Genomic DNA, 21,198 nt, shown 5'->3' with positions numbered 1-21,198 from the left:
GCCTTTCTAAGTGAAGGTATTTTCAGAATATAGTAGAAGCAGCTGGATCAGACCTCAGGATGATGTAGTCATTATTCCTGCCTGCTGTATCTGAATATACAAACTGTCCTCCCTACCCACTCTCTTAGTGCCTATCAACAACTTCTTAAAGCAGCTGTATCTTTTCCCACAATTGCATGCTACGATCTGCAGCTGCAGCACTGTTCTGAAAAAAGATGATTTTGATTTTGATTTGATTTGATTTTTGATTTATGATTTTTGATTTATTTTTGATTTTGATTTTGATTTTTTTATTTTTTTATTTTTTTTATTTTTTGATTTTTTTGATTTTTTTATTTTTTTATTTTTTTATTTTTGGATTTTTGGATTTTTGGATTTTGATTTTTGGATTTTGATTTTTGGATTTTTGGATTTGATCATTGAGAACAATTAACCAGTGGAACCAGAAGTTATGTGTGCTCCATTACTGGAAGTATGTAAGAAGAGATTGGACAGCTCTTTGTCCAGAATGGTATAGGGTCTCCTGCTCTGGCAGAGGGTTGGACTAGAAGACCTCCAAAGTCCCTTCCAACTCTGTTCTTCTGTATTTGGATTAGAAAAGCTTAGACAAATGCTAAGGGCATTTTGCCCTGAGACTGAAACCATAGTGCACCCTTAATATTCCGGCATTGCAACAAACAGCTATTAATAGCCTTATTCTCCTTTAATTTGATCTCTTTCTAAAGCCATCCAGCTTGATGGCCTTTACTAACAGTGCAACTTGAGATGAGTTTTATTTAGCTTTTTCCCCAAATCAGAGCAACCAGTATATTTAAGTTTAAATAGGTGATTAACATTCCATTGAATTCGGCTGAAGTTCAAGAGTGATGAGGTTATTGGTCAGTTTTACCCTGTTTCCTTGATGTCAAGATTTTGGAAACACAATTAAACATGTGTTAAGCCTTCTCTTTGTAAGCAAACAAAAGATTTTTTTAAAACTCTCTATTTCCATGGGTGCTGTTTTAAGAATATAGTTGACATATAAGTTATAAAGCACTAGCACTGGTGATATTACCTACCGTAGTTTGGTAATGAAATGTCTGCAAGAAAACCACCAAGTTCAGAGAGCATCAAGGATCCCTCGTTTCAACCCTGAGCTACAAATATTCTCCTTTAGTTATATAATTGGTATATAATTCAAATATAGCATGCATACATATTCATGAACATCTAACATCATTTTGTGATTCAACTGAGGGTGAATTATTTTTATTGAAATGATGTATTTCAATTTTCAATTGTTTTAATGAGGAAAAGAATTATGCTTAATAATTATTTGCTGAACCGAAATTACAATTTATTTCTTTTATCATTTTTTGTATAAAGTTTTTATTTATGTACAGTGTAAAATATAAAAATTCAACATCTATAGAAACAGTGTGCTGTCTGAGATATAGTATTGGTAATAGTAAAAATAATATTCTTAACATCAGTAATGATCACATGATAATAGTAATGTTTAATTATCCAGTTTAGTAAATCTTCATTGTCATTGATCCTTCTCTTATACTTTTAGGTTTCTAACTTCTGTTTTTACTTATTAGCCATTGATAAAACAAATCCCATGTTAAAAAATATTCAGTTTCTTCTTTCTCCATCTATCTATCTATCTATCTATCTATCTATCTATCTATCTATCTATCTATCTATCTATCTATCTATCTATCTATCCATCCATCTATCCATCTATATCTATCATCTATCATCTATCATCTATCATCTATCATCTATCATCTATCATCTATCTATCTATCTATCTATCTATCTATCTATCTATCATATGTGTGTGTGTGTGTGTGTTTGTGTTTGTGTGTTGCATTTGTGCTGATAAATAAATAAAGGGAGACTAGTATAGATCTATTTCAAGCTATTTAGCTCTCATCAACTAGCCATACATACATACATACATACATACATACATACATACATATATATATATATATATATATATATATATACATACACACACACACACACACACACACACACATACATATATATATATATATATATATATATGTTATATTTATGCTGATAAATAAATAAAGGGAGACTAGTATAGATCTATTTCAAGCTATTTAGCTCTCATCAGCTAGCCACACCCTTGTTGGGAATCGAACCTGTGTGGGTGTGGCTAGCTGATGAGAGCTAAATAGCTTGAAATAGATCTATACTAGTCTCCCATTATTTATTTATTTATCAGCATAAATATAACAAATGTAACAAAAAGGCAACAGTAAAAAATATTGGGTTTCTGTCTGGATGGTCTCTTGTGATGAGCCGAAGACAGAGAGTGGAAGTGTGACCTTCCTCCCATATTTGGGCATACCAGGGGTTGTGACTTTATATATATATATATATATATATATATATATATGATAGATAGATAGAGAGAGAGAGAGAGAGATAGGTAGATAGAGAGAGAGGGGGGGGATAGAGAGATAGAGAGATAGAGATATTACAATTTCATCCGTAGGAATCTCCTCATTTTCCCATTGTTGTGCAAACACAATTTTAGCTGCTCTCATTGAAGAGAGAAAGAATCCATCACTGGTTCTTAAACAGTTTAAAATGAATGGGGTTTTTTTCTTCCTCTGTTCCTATATGACTAAAGAGTTTGCCAGGAAAAGTATGTGTGGAAAGTCAGAGGCAAAACATCCCAAGCTGCATGATTCTTAAGTCTTGATAGTCAACTTCTGTTTGGAGTTTCCTCTGGTTTTCTTTCTTTTTTTTAATAAAGGTTTTGCCATCTCTTGTTACTGCGTGAGAACGTGCTCTAAATAGGCAAGTCCGTTATAGTTGGCAAACACTAATGTTTGTTTCTGCTGACCCCTTAGGAAAAGTTTTCCAGCCACCCTGTTTGTCTCCATCCCCTAGTATGATTCATATCAAAATCATTCTTGCTTGATAACATATCATGTTCTCAAACCTTTTTGCAGATGAAAACTTCGTCTGTTTCACCAGGCATGAGCCAGTGGGGGTTTGTGGAGCCATAACACCAGTGAGTAAGACATTTTCAATTCTAGTTTCCGTGTGGGTCTTGAGGTTGGAGAGAAAAATAGATTATCTGGATGGTTTCTGTTATATATTATGATTTGTGTTCTGTCATATTCAAAAGGGCTAGCAACTGCTCTGTGCTCCCTGATTGGTTGGGACACAGAAGAAGCTGTTGCTAGCGTACTCTGATTGGCTATTGCTGCCTATAAATACTCTGGTGACCGTTGGAACCGTTTGAATTGCTGTCATCTCTCTTCTGTAACTAATAAAGTACACCTACTGGCTTATCCATGGCTCCTGTGTTCCCTCCCACATCACTATGCAACAGTTTCTAAATTATTTCTGTAGATAATTAAGGTCAAGAAAATGGTTTTTTTTACTATCAGTTCAAATATTTTTTCATTTCTTGTACGTGAAGTATTCTTCGATGACATCTTTGGCCTGAGATTCTTTGCCACAGTCTTTTAACAACCACACAACTGCAACCCACAACTTTGCGAGGTTCTCCTTCTCTGTCGATCTTGCAAAGACCTACCCACTCACCAAGCGTCTTGTTATCATAAAACTTTTATCAGTTTGATTTGACATTCAGCACAAAGAGCTTCAACCAGCTTTACAAAAATACATACATACATACATACATACATACATACATACATACATACCTGCCCACCCACCCACCCACTCACCAACCAACCAACCAACCAACCAACCAACCAACCATATTTTTTGGAGTATAAGATGCTCCAAAGTATAAGGCACACCTAGCTTTTGGGGAAGAAAAAAAATCTGCCTCTGCCTCCCAGAAATTTGCCTCCTTGCAGCAAACAGCAAATTTCACTTTCAATTTCAGCATGGTCCTCCCGACGATCAGCTGTTTCAGGCTGCAGGGATTGCTATAGCCTATTGCCACCTCCCAAGCCCCATTTTCTCAGTTTGCTGCAAGGAGGTAAATTGCTGGGAGGCAGAGGCCAAAGGGTGGGGGCAGGTGGGGCTACATTCAGTGTGTAAGGGGCACCCAAATTTTCACCTTCTTTTAGGGGGAGGAAAGGTGCATCTTATACTCTGAAAAATATGGTAGGTTTATCACAATTGGATGCCAGAGCGCAAAGATGGCCTTGACATTTGTCCAAGGCTTTGGCAGGTTCATGAATTCCATGAGCTAATTCATCATGGATAAGTGCCATTTACAGCACTTCTTGAAGGGCGTTGTTGACATCCATTATGCCTCCAGCAGTCATGCTTTCCTCGGCCATGGTTGGTGGTAAATGCTCCCCCACCCCCGGAATTCCTTACAAACTTCATGAGTTGCCAATGAAAAGCAAAAGTATTCTTGAATAGTTAGAAACCAGAGGTGTCCATGAGCTCACCAAGAGTTGGGCATGATTTCAGGGGGACTTGAGTTTTGAAGACCAGCTCTACAATGCCTGGTTTACCCCAAGAATTTGGCATCTCTTAAGGTTGAGTTATTCCTCTGCTAAATGTTACCCAGTGACAAATATTAATAGGGCATTCGGAGCTACCATGGGACTTGTAAAATGTCTAAGATTGTAAACTAAGATCATTGCATCTGGCCCTCTCAATTCCTGGCAAATAGATGGGGAAGAAATGGAGGTAGTGACAGATTTTATTCTCCTGGGCTCCAAGATCACCGCACATGGGGACTGCAGCCAAGAAATTATAAGATGCTTGCTCCTGGGAAGGAAAGCTATGGCAGATCTAGACAGCATACTAAAAAGCAGAGACATCACCCTGACAATAAAAGTGGGTATAGTCAAGTCTATGGTTCTCCCAATTGCAATGTATGGCTGTGAAAGTTGGACCATAAGGAAGGCTGGGTGCCAAAGAATGGAGACCTTTGAACTCTGGTGCCAGAGAAGACTCCTGCGAGTCCCTTGGACTGCAAGACGATCCAACCAGTCAGTCCTAGGGGAGATCAACCCTGACTGCTCTTCTGAAGGCCTTTGCAGGAAGCAACTTACTTTGTTCTGGTCGGTTTAAATTCTGAAGCTCCATTTTGATTCTGTGCTCCGTGTGGCCTTGCAAAGCTAATTGGCAATTAGGTCTTTGGCAGCGTTTCAAGGGAGATAAAGGTGGCTGCTTATCAGCCTCCTCCTGAAAGACTTTGGCAGACTTCTGTCGGACTCTTTACAAACTATTTGTGACTCGTTACGGACTGTGAATGAACATAATTCACAGCTGTTGAAATAAAAAGAGGGTTTTGGGGACTGAGCATGTCCTTTGTACTGTCTCGGGAAGCCTAGGTCAGAACAGGATCTAGGTACAGCCCCCGTGCTAAGAGAAAAACAAGCGACGTCGCATTTCACCCAGCCTGTATTTAAGAGTAATGTAAACAGACATCCTCCCCAACACAAACTGCCCATATTTTGCTGTTGCAATAGACTCATCATAGTTGGACGTCTCCTGTTCCTTTTGAGGGGGGGGGGGGGGCGTTCCTGTATCCAGATCTGATGGAAACAGTACAAAATTTGTCCTAAGTCCAGAGGACCTTGGTTCTCCCTTCTGCATGATGAAAACTCCCAGTTAATTATGCCACAGCAGGAATGTTGTGGTGGGTTGTGGTGGCCTCTGTAGTTTATTTTACATAATGGTTAATCCCAGCGTATCATGGCCCATTCTGTTGATTACCCTGCAGGGGAAGATTGCCGCTAGCAATTACCTCTCCTTAATCTACAGCAGGTATTTTCATTGGCAGAAAATGATTTGTAACTAGGCTGAGAATGTTTACACAGCTGTCAGAATAAAATACCACTCTGGGGTATTTCCTTACCACTGCTGGGATTTAGCCAGCATTGCATAAAACTTGACGAGATACGGCATCTGACGTCTCCAAGAAAATAAAAAAACAAGGCCCATTTTATCTAGGCAAAAAAAAGAGAGATTCCACTGATAGGAGAAGTTTACAAGATGTTACGGACAATCCAAATATGTCCAGAACAGTTTACTGTTTATGTCCTCAGCAAGAATGCTGGGACCTCCCCCCATTAAAATGAATATCTTTCTTAATTTTAGAATTTAGAATTAGAGTTGAGGTGTGTCCCAAAGGAGCTTTGTCAAGAGGCAACTGGACTTTCGGGTTTTTCTTTGAAGACGTTTTGCTTCTCATCCAAGAAGCTTCTTCGGCTCTGAAACATCTTCTTGGATGAGAAGGGAAACTTCTTCAACGAAAAGCAAAGTCCAGTTTGCATCTTGGAAAAGCAGCTTTGGGACAACCATGACCTGGATGGTGAGTTGCTGTATGGTTTCCAGAGAGCTAGTTTGGTATGATGGCTAAGGCACCAGGCTTAGCCACTGCACCCAAACCAGGAAATTGTGAGTTCTTAGGTACGAAGTCAGCTGGGTGACCTTGGGCCAGTCACTCTCTCTCAGTCCTAGGAAGAAGGCAATGGCAATGATCCGTAGGCAAAAACTAGTCTATACACCAGGGGTGGGTTTCAACCGGTTCGCGGCGGTCCCCGCAAACTGGTTGGTCGGCGAACCCGGAAGTAAGTAACTTCCGGGAACGCCGAAGGATCCACCCGCCCGCCCGTGTTTCTTACCTGGTTTTGACGAGTTCTGCGCTTCCACGCATACGCAGAACGCATACAGCGCCTGCGCAATCTCCAGGAGCAGCTGGAGCATTGCACAGGCGCTAGTACACATGCGTGCACTGCGCACGTGCACGAGGATGCCACCGGCCCCGTTCCAACCGAACCGGTTGGAACGGGGTGAGAAACCCACCCCTGCTATACACGTGGGGAGTTACTTGGAAATGTATGACTAGTTTTTCTTTTTCTTTTCTTTCTCCCACCTAATTCCTTGCATAGGGTTTATTCTTTATACTATTTATGTTGTTTGTATTTTTTGTCATGGATTGCACCAGTGAGGCTAAAAGCAATTTCATTGTATACATCAGTGGTAGTCAACCTGGTCCCTACTGCCCACTAGTGGGCGTTCCAGCTTTCATGGTGGGCGGTAGGGGTTTGCTGTAACTCTGCCTTATAAATTTTATAAAGTAAAGTTACTTCCCTACTTTATAAATCACCATTACTGTGGAACTGGTGGGCGGTTAGAAAATTTTACTACTAACAGAGATACAAAAGTGGGCGGTAGGTATAAAACGGTTGACTACCCCTGGTATACATGACGTACAATGACAATAAAGGCTATACTATACTATATCTGCCGAGGTGGCGCAGTGGTTAGGGTGCAGTACTGCAGGCCACTTCAGCTGACTGTTATCTGAAGTTCAGCGGTTCTAATCTCACCGGCTCAAGGTTGACTCAGCCTTCCATCCTTCCGAGGTGGGTGAAATGAGGACCCAGACTGTGAGGGCGATATGCTGACTCTGTAAACCGCTTAGAGAGGGCTGAAAGCCCTATGAAGCGGTATATAAGTCTAACTGCTATTGCTATATCTCCAGTGGGAGGGAATCCCAAATTTGTCCCATCATCAGAAAATTATGCTACGTTTCTCTTATCACCCAGAAAAAGGGCAGTCTGCTGTTTCTCTGGACATGATCAGAGTGGTCGCTGGGGAAATGTGATTTTGCAAGCAACTTGCACAAATCCACATGAATGTCTCATGGGGCAGCCTTTGAAGAGTATACGGAGACTACAACTCGTCCAGAATGCAGCTGCGCGAGCGATTGTGGGTGCACTTCGGTACACCCACGTTACACCTATCCTCCGCGAGCTGCACTGGTTACCGATCGGTCTCCGGATACGCTTCAAAGTGCTAGTCGTAACTTATAAAGCCCTTCATGGTATTGGACCTGGGTACTTGAGAGACCGCCTGCTGCCAATTACCTCCCACAGACCCGTTAGATCGCACAGGGTCGGCCTCCTCCAGGTTCCGTCCACCAGCCAATGCCATCTGGCTACTACCCGGGGGAGGGCCTTCTCTGTAGCAGCTCCGGCCCTTTGGAATGAACTCCCCGCGGAGATTCGGACCCTCACCCCTCTCCAGGCCTTCCAGTAAGCTGTCAAAACCTGGCTGTGCCGGCAGGCCTGGGGTTGATGAGTTCCCCTCCCCACTCGACTTGTATGGCTGTATGACTCTTGTGTATTTTAATTACGTGTATTGTGTTTGTATCCCCTTTCCCCTTTGGAGTTGTTCGCCGCCCTGAGTCCCTCCCGGAGAAGGGCGGCATACAAATAAATTAAATCTTGAATCTTGAATCTTGACTGCCTGCGTTTAAGCAAAGCACAATTTAACCACTGCTGTTTGGAAGTGACTTGGCCAACACATGCGAGGCTGAATCTTATTTTTAGACCTTTTTGGCTTCTCATTGTTTTCTTCCTGTGTGCACGTGCCAGCACATAGCTGACTTTAGCTGATTTTTTTTTTTTAAAAAGGAAGCTGGATTGGATCTGGTTAGTACTTGAGTGGGAGACCAAATTTTAAAGAAATAAGGTAATTACAGAAATTTTTATAATGCTATCAAGAAAACCGCATGGCTGTGTCTAGGAAGTCACCTTTATGTCTGCTTATCCTTGACAAAGCTTTCAACGGTAACTCTTCCCTGTTTTTTTAAAAAAATCTTTTTAAAAGGGGGTTTACCAGCCGAAATTTAGCAGCTGCCAGTTGTCCCTCCTCCAGATATAGCTAAAAATCGGTGTACACAGCCCCACAGCGACATTTAGAGGTGGGATAAACTATCGCACCATAATAAAAAGGATGTGCTCCTGTTAGAACATGTATAAATTCCACATTCTATGACATTTTATGTCATAAGAAGCATGGATATTAACCTGTAGAATATTTAACTTAAGTAGTAAATACTATTGATTATGGTGGTTATTTAACTGAGCGATGTGGCCTACAGGTGAAGATGCTCTCCTCCCACTTGGAAGGTTGAGAGTTCAATCCTAGGGAGTGGCAGATGTTTATCTCCTAAGCGCAAAGAAAAAAAATATATCTGCTGTGAACTCACATAGGCATCAGGAAGGGCATCTGGCCAGTAAATGCTCAACTCCATCCAGTTGTCCCAACTCTACACCAAATTAAGGGAGTTTATGGTGGTTATTTAATTGACAGATTTGGTTTTATCTCGGAGTAACCGTAGTTCTCCAGCTCTTTAAGAGGAGCATCAAAAAGGGAACTGAAAAATGGTAGGGATGTCCTTCTTACCAGCTCTGGGTCACTGTTGTTTGTGCCTGTGCTGGAGACAATTTCCTTGTGTGTCTAACCACACTTTGTCAACTAAAATATTTTTCTTTCTTTCAGTGGAATTTTCCTTTGCTGATGCTGATCTGGAAGATGGCCCCAGCTTTGTGTTGCGGCAACACCTTAGTTGTGAAACCTGCTGAGCAGACACCCCTCACCTCCCTCCACCTGGGCTCTTTAGTCAAGGAGGTAAGTGCTACGAATAAATCAAGGAGTCTGAGCTGAGGGTAAGAGAAGGGACCCTCCCTAGTTTTCTGGAAGGTTAAAGGGAAGGAGAAATGCTTTGAGACCAGCAAAATGAATATCAGCCTTTTGAGGTAGTGCAGAGAAGAAGCAAAAACCGTGAGTACTACTAAGATTGCATTAATAGAATTTTGCAAGATTTGAAAGCCCCTCTCCTTTTTTTTAAACTTTTATTTTCTAGAAAACTAGGGAGGGTCTCTTCTGGGATGCTTCCCACACCCCTTTTTTCTTCTTTGGGCCAACATACCTTTTTTGCATGATGGTTGCACAGTTTGTAGCTTGCTTGCTCGCTCTCAAGATCATTCCCCACATACCATTACAGATTCAATGGCATCCATTTTTATGACATACGCCTACTGAAAAGTAAATCTTACCAAGGTCTGGCACTCAGACAAATTGGCCATCGACAGGCACATAGAGATAAGCAACAAGTGCCCATCATTCAAGAGAGACAATCAAAAAACCCCAAAAGAAACAAAAAGACCCAAACACCTCCTTCTCCAGCAATCAGCACCCATAAGAGCAGAGATTAACACCCAAGATTACTACACTAATTAATAAGTAAACAATATACCAGTCAAGGAATTACCAACACACACAAACAAACACTAAAGAACAATTTAATCAAGGAACCGATAAGAGCACTTCCACCAATAGGTCAATCCACTAGTAAATAAAATAAGTGCAAACCCTGTTCCCTTCTAGCACTGGTGATGTTACCCAACTTGGTAATGAAACGTCTGCAAGGAAAACCACCAAGTTCAGAGAGCTACGAGGATTCAACAAACCAGTGGTGGGTTTCAAAATTTTTTGGAACCTCTTCTGTAGGTGTGGCCTGCTTTCCAGGTCCACTGGTGGAACCTCTTCTAACCGGTTCGGTAGATTTGACGAACCGGTTCTACCGAATAGGTGCGAACTGGTAGAAACCTACCTCTGCAACAAACCCATCTGAGTTTATTAACAATCTTGAATTTCAGATAACCAAATACAGAATTTCAAACATGTTACAGTAGTTTTAGCAAATAGGTCTGTTGCAGGGGTGAAATCAACTTACCGTTGCTATCGGTTTGGTAGCAATGTGTGTGTTTGTGCACGTGCATGCTACCTCTGCGCATGAGCAGGACCTTCTGCACATGTGCAGAGCTGCTACCGAGTACGCCTACAAAGCAGGGGTGGGTTTCAACCGGTTCGCGGCGGTCCCTGCGAACCGGTTGGTCGGTGAACCCGGAAGTAAGTAACTTCTGGGAACGGCGAAGGGCGCGCCCACCCGGCCGCGGTCCTTACCCAGTTTTGATGAGTTCTGCGCTTCTACGCATGCGCAGGATGCAGACAGCGCCTGCGTGATCCTCCAGGAGCAGCTGGAGTATTGCGCAGACGCTAGTACGCATGCGTGCACTGTGCACGTGCATGAGGACACCGCCGGCCCCGTTCCAACCAAACCGGTTGGAACGGGGCGAGAAACCCACCCCTGCTACAAAGGTAAGTAGAACAATGGGGGGGGAGGGGAATCCGCTGTGCCAGGCGATTCAGATTAGCTAGAAAACAGGAAATCTGATGATTCTAGCTAATATAAATCATGTGTCACAGCTGATCGTCAGAAATACCGATTCGCCCAAACCGGTAGCATTTCACCCCTAGTCTGTTGCCACATCCCCTTTTCTTTTGCCCCTTTCTTAACAGTTCATTTTAGAGAAGTGCTGAGAAGAAGTCTCCCCCCCTCATTGCAACTCAAAACATGTTTTTTTTTTTAGGCAGGATTCCCTCCAGGGGTGCTGAACATTGTGCCTGGATATGGGCCTACAGCAGGAGCTGCTCTTTCCATGCATCCCAAAGTTGACAAAATAGCATTCACAGGCTCAACAGAGGTACGTGATGGGGATGTTTATAGTTTCATGTCTCTTTTGTTCCGCCACAATCCATTACTTGGATTGGATCTGTTAGGTAAGCTCCCAGTTGGGAGAGCGAGTACCTTCAGAGAAGCGTTGCGAGAGTTGTGTTGGAGAACACACAAACCAGCATACAGAGACACTGCAGTTTAAATAGGCTTTTATCTTCATGGAAATAGAGGTATCAGAGCCCATCAAACAGTCAAAGTCATACACGGTTAAGACAGTCAGTCATCAATGTCTTTCAGTTAAGGGATAATCCAAATAACATAGTCCAGTATCATATAATCAGTTCAGCACTTAAAGTTTGCTAGCAGTTGCAAAACTTACAATAGCTCACGGCACTTTCTAACAGCCAGCTTCCAAAACACTCAGATCAGATCAGCCCAGCATCTAATGAACAGAGAGCGAACAGTCATTCTGGCTCCCTCTTATGGCCGATTGAGGAAAACAGCAACCAATCACATTTTACAGTATGATTTAAAGAATCAGGTACAACATTGCTACATGATTTATATATTGCCAACCCAACCGTTAGAATTATATTCCTAACAGGATCCATTACTATAAAAAAGATGTCGAGACTCCTGTCTAGAAAGAGTACAGAGAAGAGCAACCAAGATGATTAGGGGATGGGAGGCTAAAACATATGATGAAAGGTTGTAGGAACTGGGCATGGCTAGGCTAGTGAAGAGGAGACAGGATAGCAGTCTTCCAATATTTGAGGGGCTGCCACAGAGAGGAGGGGGCCAAGCTATTTTCCCAGGCACCCGAAGGCCAGACAAGGAATAATGGATGGAAACTGACCAAGGAGAGATTCAACCTGGAAATAAGGAGGAATGTTTTAATAGTGAGAACAATCAACCAAGGGAACAGAATTTGCCTTCAGATATTGTGGGAGCTTCATCCCTGAAACCGTTCAAGAAGACCGATGGACTGCCATCTGTCAGAAATAGTGTAAGGTCTCCTACTTGGGCAGGGAATTGGACTAGATGACCTCCAAGGACCCTTCCTTCCACCTCTGTTAATCTGTAAACTTCAATCTACAAAATACTTCCATTTTCCAGGAGAGCCACACACAAAAATTCCCAGGCATATATTTGCAAGTATTTCCAGATAGTCGGTTACAGATGGCTGCAATACAGATTCCTCACCTTTTTATGTTTTAAGTATTATAAAGAAATGACGAATGTGAGAAATAAATCAAGTCTGTTGCTGTTAAAGAATGGAAAATCAGAAACCCAACCGGGCCTGTTGTACCTTGTCAGAAACCCTTACCTTATGGCTGTTTTGCATCAGGAGAGCCGATTTGGTCCGTTCTTTCACCCTTCATGGGAAAATCATCTCTCCAAAACGTTTGGCATTGGATGCAGGAAGAGGTTATTCGCATCGTCAAGTTTCTGCTTAACTGAATTTACCTGTAGAACTGCTGATACGTGTGGTTTTATTCAGGTTATTTGGTTTTATTCAGGTTCACCTAGGCTCTGAGAAGGGTGGGCTCTCAAACGCCCCATCCGGAAACCTCATCCACTCTCCGCTTGCAGTGTTTGGAGTTGAGGGTTTAATGTCCTTGCCAGCCTCCTGTCAGTTCCCATCTGTTATGGGCTTTCTGGCATGCTCGAGATGCCTGCTTGTAATTATGAGAAATTGCTGTCAGCACCAAAGGTCTGGCAAATGCCTTTCGGTTGGGAATCTTGGCATGGAGCAGCACCATCTAATGGTTGAGACTTTGATTGTTGCAAAAGAGTCCGTCCCCCGTCCCCCCCACACCCTGCTTCTGGGGTGTTGATTGTGAGGCAATTATTATCAAGGCAATCATTAGATGGCAAGCAAATGTCCAGGATCTCGTTGAGAAGCCAGGCATGGGTTTAATTGTCTAATACAAATACCTGAGTTGACATGGATGTTTGGACCTCGGGTGGCTAAGAACGTTTGCAAATTTTCCTTCCTTCCTTCCTTCCTTCCTTCCTTCCTTCCTTCCTTCCTTCCTTCCTTCCTTCCTTCCTTCCTTCCTTCCTCCCTCCCTCCCTCCCTCCCTCCCTCCTTTCTTTCTTTCTTTCTTTCTTTTTCTTTCTTTCTCTCTGTCAGCCTCTGTTTTGCTGCTTGTTTTCGGCTGCCATTGAAACTGGGGTGGCATGGTATGTGGGTGAGGAAGTGTCAGCACAGGAGTGATTGTATGAAGGAGGGGTGTTCTCAACATCTACTGCGCATGCTGCAGATAAAGGATTTGCCACCACGGCCAACTGTCCAGCATACCAGCCTGATGATGCTTTTTGAAGATGTCTCCCGCATGACACCTGTGGGATGTACTTATTGGACTGGGCTGAGGTTACCAGGGGGAGGGGGTTGGGTCACATATTGATATCTATGATTATGCGCGCTTTTGCCTCAGACCTTGCTATGCCTAGCTACTATCTACTCATGACCAGTAAAAGTACTCTTAATTCTGAAAATGGAGTTGAGTGGTTTCTTTCTTGGTTACTGAGCGAAGCCGTGGCACGACAAAACCGCGCTACGCAAAATAGCGGAGATTAAATCGCGTCACTAAAGTCGCGACGTCATCACCGCGCGTCATCACCGCGGGGACAACAGCGCGGCGACAGAAGGGCGTTCTACATACTTCGTTCTTTCCCTCCAAATGTAGCCCTCCTCCTCCAGCTGACAGCGGCAGCGGGCACGGGGCAAAGTGGGCTGCCCAGCAGCAGCAGCCTGCGGGAAGGGTCCAGCACAGCCACGGGGGGCAGCAGGAAGCCCGCGGGGGGCCCGACGCTGGCGGCGGAGGAGGACACAGCAGCAGCGGCGGCTGAGGCTCTCCCGGGGCCGGCGAAGCGGGCTTGCCCGGCAGAGGCAGGCCGCCCTCTTCTTCCTCAACAACATCTCCTTGGATGGGCGGCCGCTGCCACCGGGCAACCCGCTTCGCCGGCCCCGGGAGAGCCTCAGCCGCCGCCACCACCCGCCTTGCCTCTTCCTCCGGGGGAGGCGCCGGCGGCGGAGGCCGCCCGTCCAAGGAGATGTTGTTGAGGAAGAAGAGGGCAGCCTGCCTCCGCCGGCCAAGCCCGCTTCGCCGGCCCGGGAGAGCCTCAGCCGTCGCCGCTGCCGCGTCCTCCTCCGCTTCCTGCTGCCCCCCGCGGCTGAGCTGGACCCTTCCCACGGGCTGCTGCTGCTGGGCAGCCCGCTTTGCCCCGTGCCCGCTGCCGCTGTCAGCTGGAGGAGGAGGGCTACCTTTGGAGGCAAAGAACGAAGCATGTAGAACGCCCTTCTGTCACCGCGCTGTTGTCGCGGCGGTAGGGTCGTTTTTTTCTTAGCGCTTCGGACGCCGCGGATTTGCCTCCGCACTTATGTCGGCGCGGATAAGGGCATCACGGTTTTGTGGTGGAACCGAGCGAAGCAGCCCTGACACTCCCTCTCTCTTCCTCCCCCTCCCTCCTTCTTTCTTTCTCTCTCTCTTTCTTTATTCTTCCTTCGTTCCTTCCTTCCTTCCTTCCTTCTCTGGGATGTCTACCTTTCTCCCAAGTGAGAATCTGCTCCTGCTTAATATTTTTGAGACTTCAGGCAGCCAGCTAGCTGGGCTCATCCAGCATGGAACATGCAATCAAACATTCCAAAAGGGTGCATGCCATTTCTGGTGGTCTAGGAGCATTTGTGGAACACAATGTGTTTTATCTTCAGGAATGTTTTTCGTTCCATATGTCTTAACAGAATGTATAAAATGAACGACTGAATTATAATGCAGTTTTAATGGTTTATAAATTATAAGAGAGAGAGCCATGTTAGGCTAGGATGCAAAAAATCCCTTTCTTTCTTTCTTTCTTTCTCTTTCTCTCTCTTTCCTTTCTTTCTTTCCTTCCTTCCTTCCATTTCTTTTTTTTCTTGTAAATAACATTTATATTAAAGGAATTTTTAAAAGAATACCAATACCATGGTACAATACCATCCTTATCAAATGGTTGTCCAGTCTCTTCTTGAAAGCCTCCAGTGATGGAGCACCCACAACTCCTGGAGGCCAGCTATTCCACTGATTAATTGTTCTCCATCAGAAAATTTCTCCTTATTTCCAGGTTGGATCTCTCTTTAACAATCTTCCACCCATTATTTCTTGTCCTCCCTCTTTGGAAAATAAGTCAATCCCTTATTCTCCTTGACACTCCCTCAAGTACTGGAAGACTACATCTACCCCCATCCCCAAATCCTTCTCTTCAAGAACTTCAAAAACTCTGAATAGTTTTCAGGTCGATTCTGCCTAATATTAGGAAATGAACATAGCCTTTGTCAGACATAAATATCAATATTTGGGGGATGTCAGCTGTTCTTGGAAAACAATCTTAGCAAATTCCTAAATAGCGGTTTCTCTGACTGAATAAAATATTCAGAACAAGGTTTTCTCATTTTTGTGGGGCAGAGGCTAAGATGTCCCCCCCCCTTTTTTTGTGCAGGTTGGAAAGCTGATCAAAGAAGCCGCTTCGAAAAGCAATCTCAAAAGAGTGACTCTGGAGCTGGGCGGGAAAAATCCTTGCATTGTCTGCGCAGATGCTGACTGTGAGTGAGATCCAATTGGGAAATTTCTGTTACCACTAGCCTATGTTTCTCCTGCTCTTTCAAAATAGCATGCAGAAGCTGTGAAGCTGTATTGTTGGGGTGGGGAGGAGTTAATAGTGTGGACAGGTGAAAAAGGGAGAGAAAAAAAACCCCATGATTATTCAGACTTTAGGGTAGTCTGTCTGTCTATCTGTCTATCTATCCATCCATCATCTATTTATCTCTCTATCTCATCTATCTCTCTATCTCATCTATCTCTCTACCTACCTACCTACCTACCTACCTACCTACCTACCTATCTCATCAGTGTGTCTATCTACCTACCTATCTCATCTATCTATCTGTCTGTCTGATCTATTTTATCTGTCTGTCTATCTCATCTATCTACCTACCGACCGCATCTCTCTATCTATCTCTCTCTTCTATCTATCTACATACATACATACATACCCACCTTGTCGGTCTGTCTGTCTGTCTGTCTGTCTGTCTGTCTATCTTATCTATCTATCTATCTATCTATCTATCTATCTATCTATCTATCTATCTATCTAATCTATCTAATCTATCTATCTAATCTATCCATCCATCTATCTCTTACCTTTATTATTTTTACAAATAACTCAAGGCATTAAACATAACCAACATACCTTCCTCCTCCTATTGTCCCCACCACAACCACCCTGTGAGGTGGGTTTGCCTGAAAGAAGGTGACTGGTCCAAAGTTACACAACCAGTTTTTATGTTGACGGTGGGACTAGAACTCACTGTCTCCCATTTTCTAGCCTGGTGCCTTAACCACTAGACCAAACGGGCTATGATACTCTTTCGCAGTGAGTATAGGATGGGGCTATGCTGCCTTAGAAGTTCATTTTAAGGATGCAGAAGATGTTGGTTCTGTTCACGTTTACATAGGCAGTCCCCAAATTTTGCATGCTTTCATTGTTACAAAGTGAAGTATGGTTGGAAAACCACCTTTTTCTGAATTTTTCTTGGCAAAGTTTCAGAAGTAGTTGTGATTGCTAAGAGAGAATGACTGATCCAAAGTTATCAGCTAGTTCTATGCCCAAGATGGGACTAGAACTCAAGTGTTTTCTGATTCTAATCTGGTATCTTAACCACTACACCAGTAGTCCCCAACCTCTGGGGCACCAGGGACTGGTTCCGTGGAGAAAGGGGTTTCCATGGACTGGAGAGGGTGTGGTTTCATGTGCTGCCTGCATCCCACAGATGAGGCTTTGTTTGTTTGCGTGGTCCGGTTTCTAGCTTACCACAACCTGGCGCCAGTCCCTAAGACGGGGGTTAGGAACTCCCACACTTCATCAAAATGCTTCTCTAAACTTGGACATGTTCCTGCAATTTTCTAGGCAACATTTCCAGAAGTGGCTTGCCATTACCATCTTCCTGGGGCCGATAAAGAGAGGCTGGCCCAAAATTATCCAGCTGGCTTTGTACTTAAGGCAGAACTAGAACTCCAAATCTCCTGGTTTCTAATGTAGCCTCAACCCCTAAATCAAACTGGGTCTCCCATGGGAAAAATGCCTACTCTTTCTTCAAAGCTGTGCAAATCTATTTTTTTAAAATAATTTTTTACAATTTTTTTTTAATATTCCATCTTTGGTTCAACTGTGTGTTGTCTGGGTATAAATATCTATGTTAAACAATAATAAAAAATTACAACATCCTTTGTTAAATTAATATTGATTCTGCAATCTTTAACATAACAATATTCCACATATTGATTCTACAATATTAGCATCACAATATTCAACATAGTCCTACTATTTACTTATCTCTTTTAACATTTCTTTGTTTCCCTATTTCTAACTTCCATTGTTATTATTTAACCATGGGTAAAATAGACCCCATACTTGCAAATCCAAATTGTGTATGTAAAGACACCAATTCAAATGCTACAAAGGGGGAAAAGTTACCTCTATCAAGCAGTTTCGGGATATTGCAGCTGCCTGTGCTAATATTTTTAACTCCTTTCTCTCGGACATCTTTCCAGTGGACTTAGCTGTGGATTGCGCCCACCAGGGTGTCTTCTTCAACCAAGGTCAATGCTGCACAGCGGCTTCACGTGTTTTTGTGGAAGAGCAGATATACCCAGAATTTGTCAAACGCAGCGTGGAATATGCAAAGAAGCGACTCGTGGGAGACCCGTTTGATTTCCAAACAGAGCAGGGACCACAGGTATTATATTACGTTGGAAGAACTGTCATGGCTAAGTTGGAACTAGAACTCACCGTCTCCTGGTGATTGGCCCCAAAGTTAACCTGCTGGCTTTCATGGCTAAAGTGGAGCTAGAACTCACAGTCTCCCAATTTCTAACCCGGTGCCTTAACCATTAGACCAAAAAGGCTCTCTTAAATACAATAATACAATAATACAATACAATACAATAGCAGAGTTGGAAGGGACCTTGGAGGTCTTCTAGTCCAACCCTGTGCTTAGGCAGGAAACCCTATACCATTTCAGACAAATGGCTATCCAACATAGCAATAGCAGTAGACTTATATACCGCTTCATAGGTCTTTCAGGCCTCTCTAAGCGGTTTACAGAGAGTCAGCATATTGCCCCCAACAATCTGGGTCCTCATTTTACCCACCTCGGAAGGATGGAAGGCTGAGTCAACCCTGAGCCGGTGAGATTTGAACCGCTGACCTGCTGATCTAGCAGTAGCCTGCAGTGCTGCATTTAACCACTGCGCCACCTTGGCTCATTCTTAAACATCTTCTTAAAGACTTCCAGTGTTGGGGTATTCACAACTTCTGGAGGCAACTTCTGTTCCACTGATTAATTATTCTAACTGTCAGGAAATTTCTCCTTAGTTCTAAGTTGTTTCTCTCCTTGATTAGTTTCCACCCATTGCTTCTTGTTCTACACTCAGGTGCTTTGGAGAATAGTTTGACTCCCTCTTCTTTGTATGTTCCATTTGTAGGTTTCATCCCACCAAGTTTCTGTAATGGCAAAAATATCATATCTGCCCTCATTTACTTGAATTTCTAAGTCACCCTGTTTATTCCTCATACTCTGTGCATTGGTGTATAGACATTTGAGTCCATTTTGATTGACCCTGTGTTTACTGTCTACATAACCAGTGTTATGCCTGACTGCCCCTATTTTCTTGCCACCTGTATGATTCGTGCACATGGTATGGCACTCACTATTAAATGCTTGGTTTTGCTTGACTGCAGGAGTGATAATCTTACCCGCACAAACATCTATGTTATATGCACTGATAACCCTATGAATTTTTGATTGCTGGGGACAGAAATGTTCTGTATCATTTAATTCTCTGTCCCCGCTGTTTAAAAATAATTATTAAATGTTAGGTGTGTTATGTTTTCCATGAGGAAGACTCTCTTAAAGCCTGGATGAGAAATAAGCCCCATGTTGATCTGGATGTTACACTATTACCATCCATTTCTAGTTCTCGTAAGAGCGGTAAAGAAATTGTATCTTTATTTTCATAGATCGATCAGCAGCAGTTTGACAAGATCTTGGACCTGATCGAAAGCGGGAAGAAAGAAGGTGCCAAGTTGGAATGTGGCGGTTTAGCGATGGGCGATTGTGGTCTGTTCATCAAACCCACCATTTTTTCAGAAGTCACAGACAATATGCGAATTGCCAAAGAGGAGGTATTTATTTATCTATTCAACACATTTATGTAACCTCCCAATTCACACACAGTGGCAAGGACAATGGTTGATGTATATTTGGGGTGGTTAAAAAAGAACCCATTTTTGTTCATAATCGTGGCCATTCACCCTTTATAAAAAAAAATAAACAGGCGCGTGGATCAAAGTAAAACATTAGGTGTTTCTCGCCGGTGCTCTCCAAAATGTTTTGGGACTTTGGTTCACAGAATTTTGTCCTGTTGTGACAACACAACCGAAGGACACCAGATGGGAATTCCACACAACGTTTGGACCAATAGTTGCAGAAGTTAATGGAGTTGACTGAAATGGCAAAACTGACCATTCTGGTTAGAGAAAGGAATATAAGTACTTTTGTGTCTGCATAGAAACCACTTCTGAACTTAGTGGTTGAAGTGGAAAAGAATAAAACTTTGATTTGGGGTTTTATTGATTAGATTGATAGCTCCTCATATAAATGGCTTGTTCGTATTATGAAAAATCAAAAAGTTGTGATTTGATGTTAATGCCTTACTTTACTGCAACAGAGAGAGTCGGGAGTCAATGTTTCTTTTTCTCTTATCCTCCTTCACCTCTCTTCCCCTTCTTCCTCCCCACCATTTTCCTATTTACTTTTGTATTTTGCATTTATTTTATCTTATAACTCAATAAAAATGTTAAACAGGGGAATGCTACGTGATGTGATTCCGGAATATCCTGGTATAAAAGGCAGATCCTTTAGGTAACATCTTCTGATGGCCGTGATTTTGATATCAATAGATTTTTGGACCTGTGCAGCCCATCACAAAGTTTAAAAGCCTACAAGAAGTCATACAGAGAGCCAATAATACAGAATATGGACTCACAGCAGCGGTGTTTACGAAGAACTTGGATAGAGCTTTGACATTAGCTTCAGCACTACAATCTGGCACTGTCTGGTGAGGGGCATTTCTTTTCTTTTCTGCAGAAAGTCACTTCATTAAGTAATTGCAGCTCAATCTTCTGATTTCAGCAGTGGTAGGATTCAATTTTTTTCACTACTGGTTCTGTGGGCATGGTGTAGTTTGGTGGGTGTGGCTTGGTGGGCGTGGCAGGTGAAGGACACTGTAAAATCCCCATTCCCTCCTGACTCCAGGGGAAGGATACTGTAAAATCCCCATTCCTTCCCTACTCCAGGGCAAGGGTACTGTAAAATCTCCATTTCCACCACACTCCAGGGGAAGGATACTGCAAAATCTCCATTGTCTCCCCAACCCACTAACCTGCTTTCCAGTTCTGTTCTCCTCTGCAGGGCAACAGAAGAAGACCCAGCCAATCATCTGGACTCGGGAGGCAGTGAATAGATAGGGGCGGGGCCAGCCAGAGGTGGTATTTGCCGGTTCTCCGAACTGCTCAAAATTTCCACTACTGATTTGCCAAAACCGGCCAGAACTGGCTGAATACTACCTCTGGTTTGCAGGCATCGTAGACAAAATTATGTCCCTGTCCCCTCCTCCTTATTCCGACCTTAGAGTACAGTTTTAAGTTTCTGGGTCTTATCATAAAAGAGGACCTGACCTGGTGCACTCACATTGCAGCACTGGTCAAAAGGGCCCAGCAGAGATTATTCTATCTGAGACTTCTCTAGAAACAACAACCAAATAGAAAACTGCTGGTGATCTTCTACTGCTGCACCATAGAGAGTATTTTAA

At 43.1% G+C, this 21,198-nt stretch overlaps 1 protein-coding gene and 1 pseudogene across 1 annotated transcript in view; one reads left to right on the top strand and one right to left on the bottom strand.

Moving 5' to 3' along the window:
- The window catches only part of ALDH1A3 (aldehyde dehydrogenase 1 family member A3), a 60,042-nt gene that overhangs the window by 32,855 nt on the left and 5,989 nt on the right, over positions 1-21,198 (top strand). Inside the window, exons 5-11 of the mRNA XM_032232419.1 lie at positions 2,979-3,040; positions 9,265-9,393; positions 11,199-11,312; positions 15,767-15,869; positions 17,878-18,062; positions 19,346-19,510; positions 20,288-20,445. Of these exons, the coding sequence (XP_032088310.1) occupies positions 2,979-3,040; positions 9,265-9,393; positions 11,199-11,312; positions 15,767-15,869; positions 17,878-18,062; positions 19,346-19,510; positions 20,288-20,445 (916 nt within the window). The remainder of the gene's footprint in view (positions 1-2,978; positions 3,041-9,264; positions 9,394-11,198; positions 11,313-15,766; positions 15,870-17,877; positions 18,063-19,345; positions 19,511-20,287; positions 20,446-21,198) is intronic.
- On the bottom strand, positions 3,436-4,292 carry LOC116518884 (annotated as a pseudogene).

The sequence above is a fragment of the Thamnophis elegans genome, chromosome 16 (genome assembly GCF_009769535.1).
Source record: "Thamnophis elegans isolate rThaEle1 chromosome 16, rThaEle1.pri, whole genome shotgun sequence".
NCBI lineage: Eukaryota > Metazoa > Chordata > Lepidosauria > Squamata > Colubridae > Thamnophis > Thamnophis elegans.
This window is presented reverse-complemented; position numbering and strand designations above follow the sequence as displayed.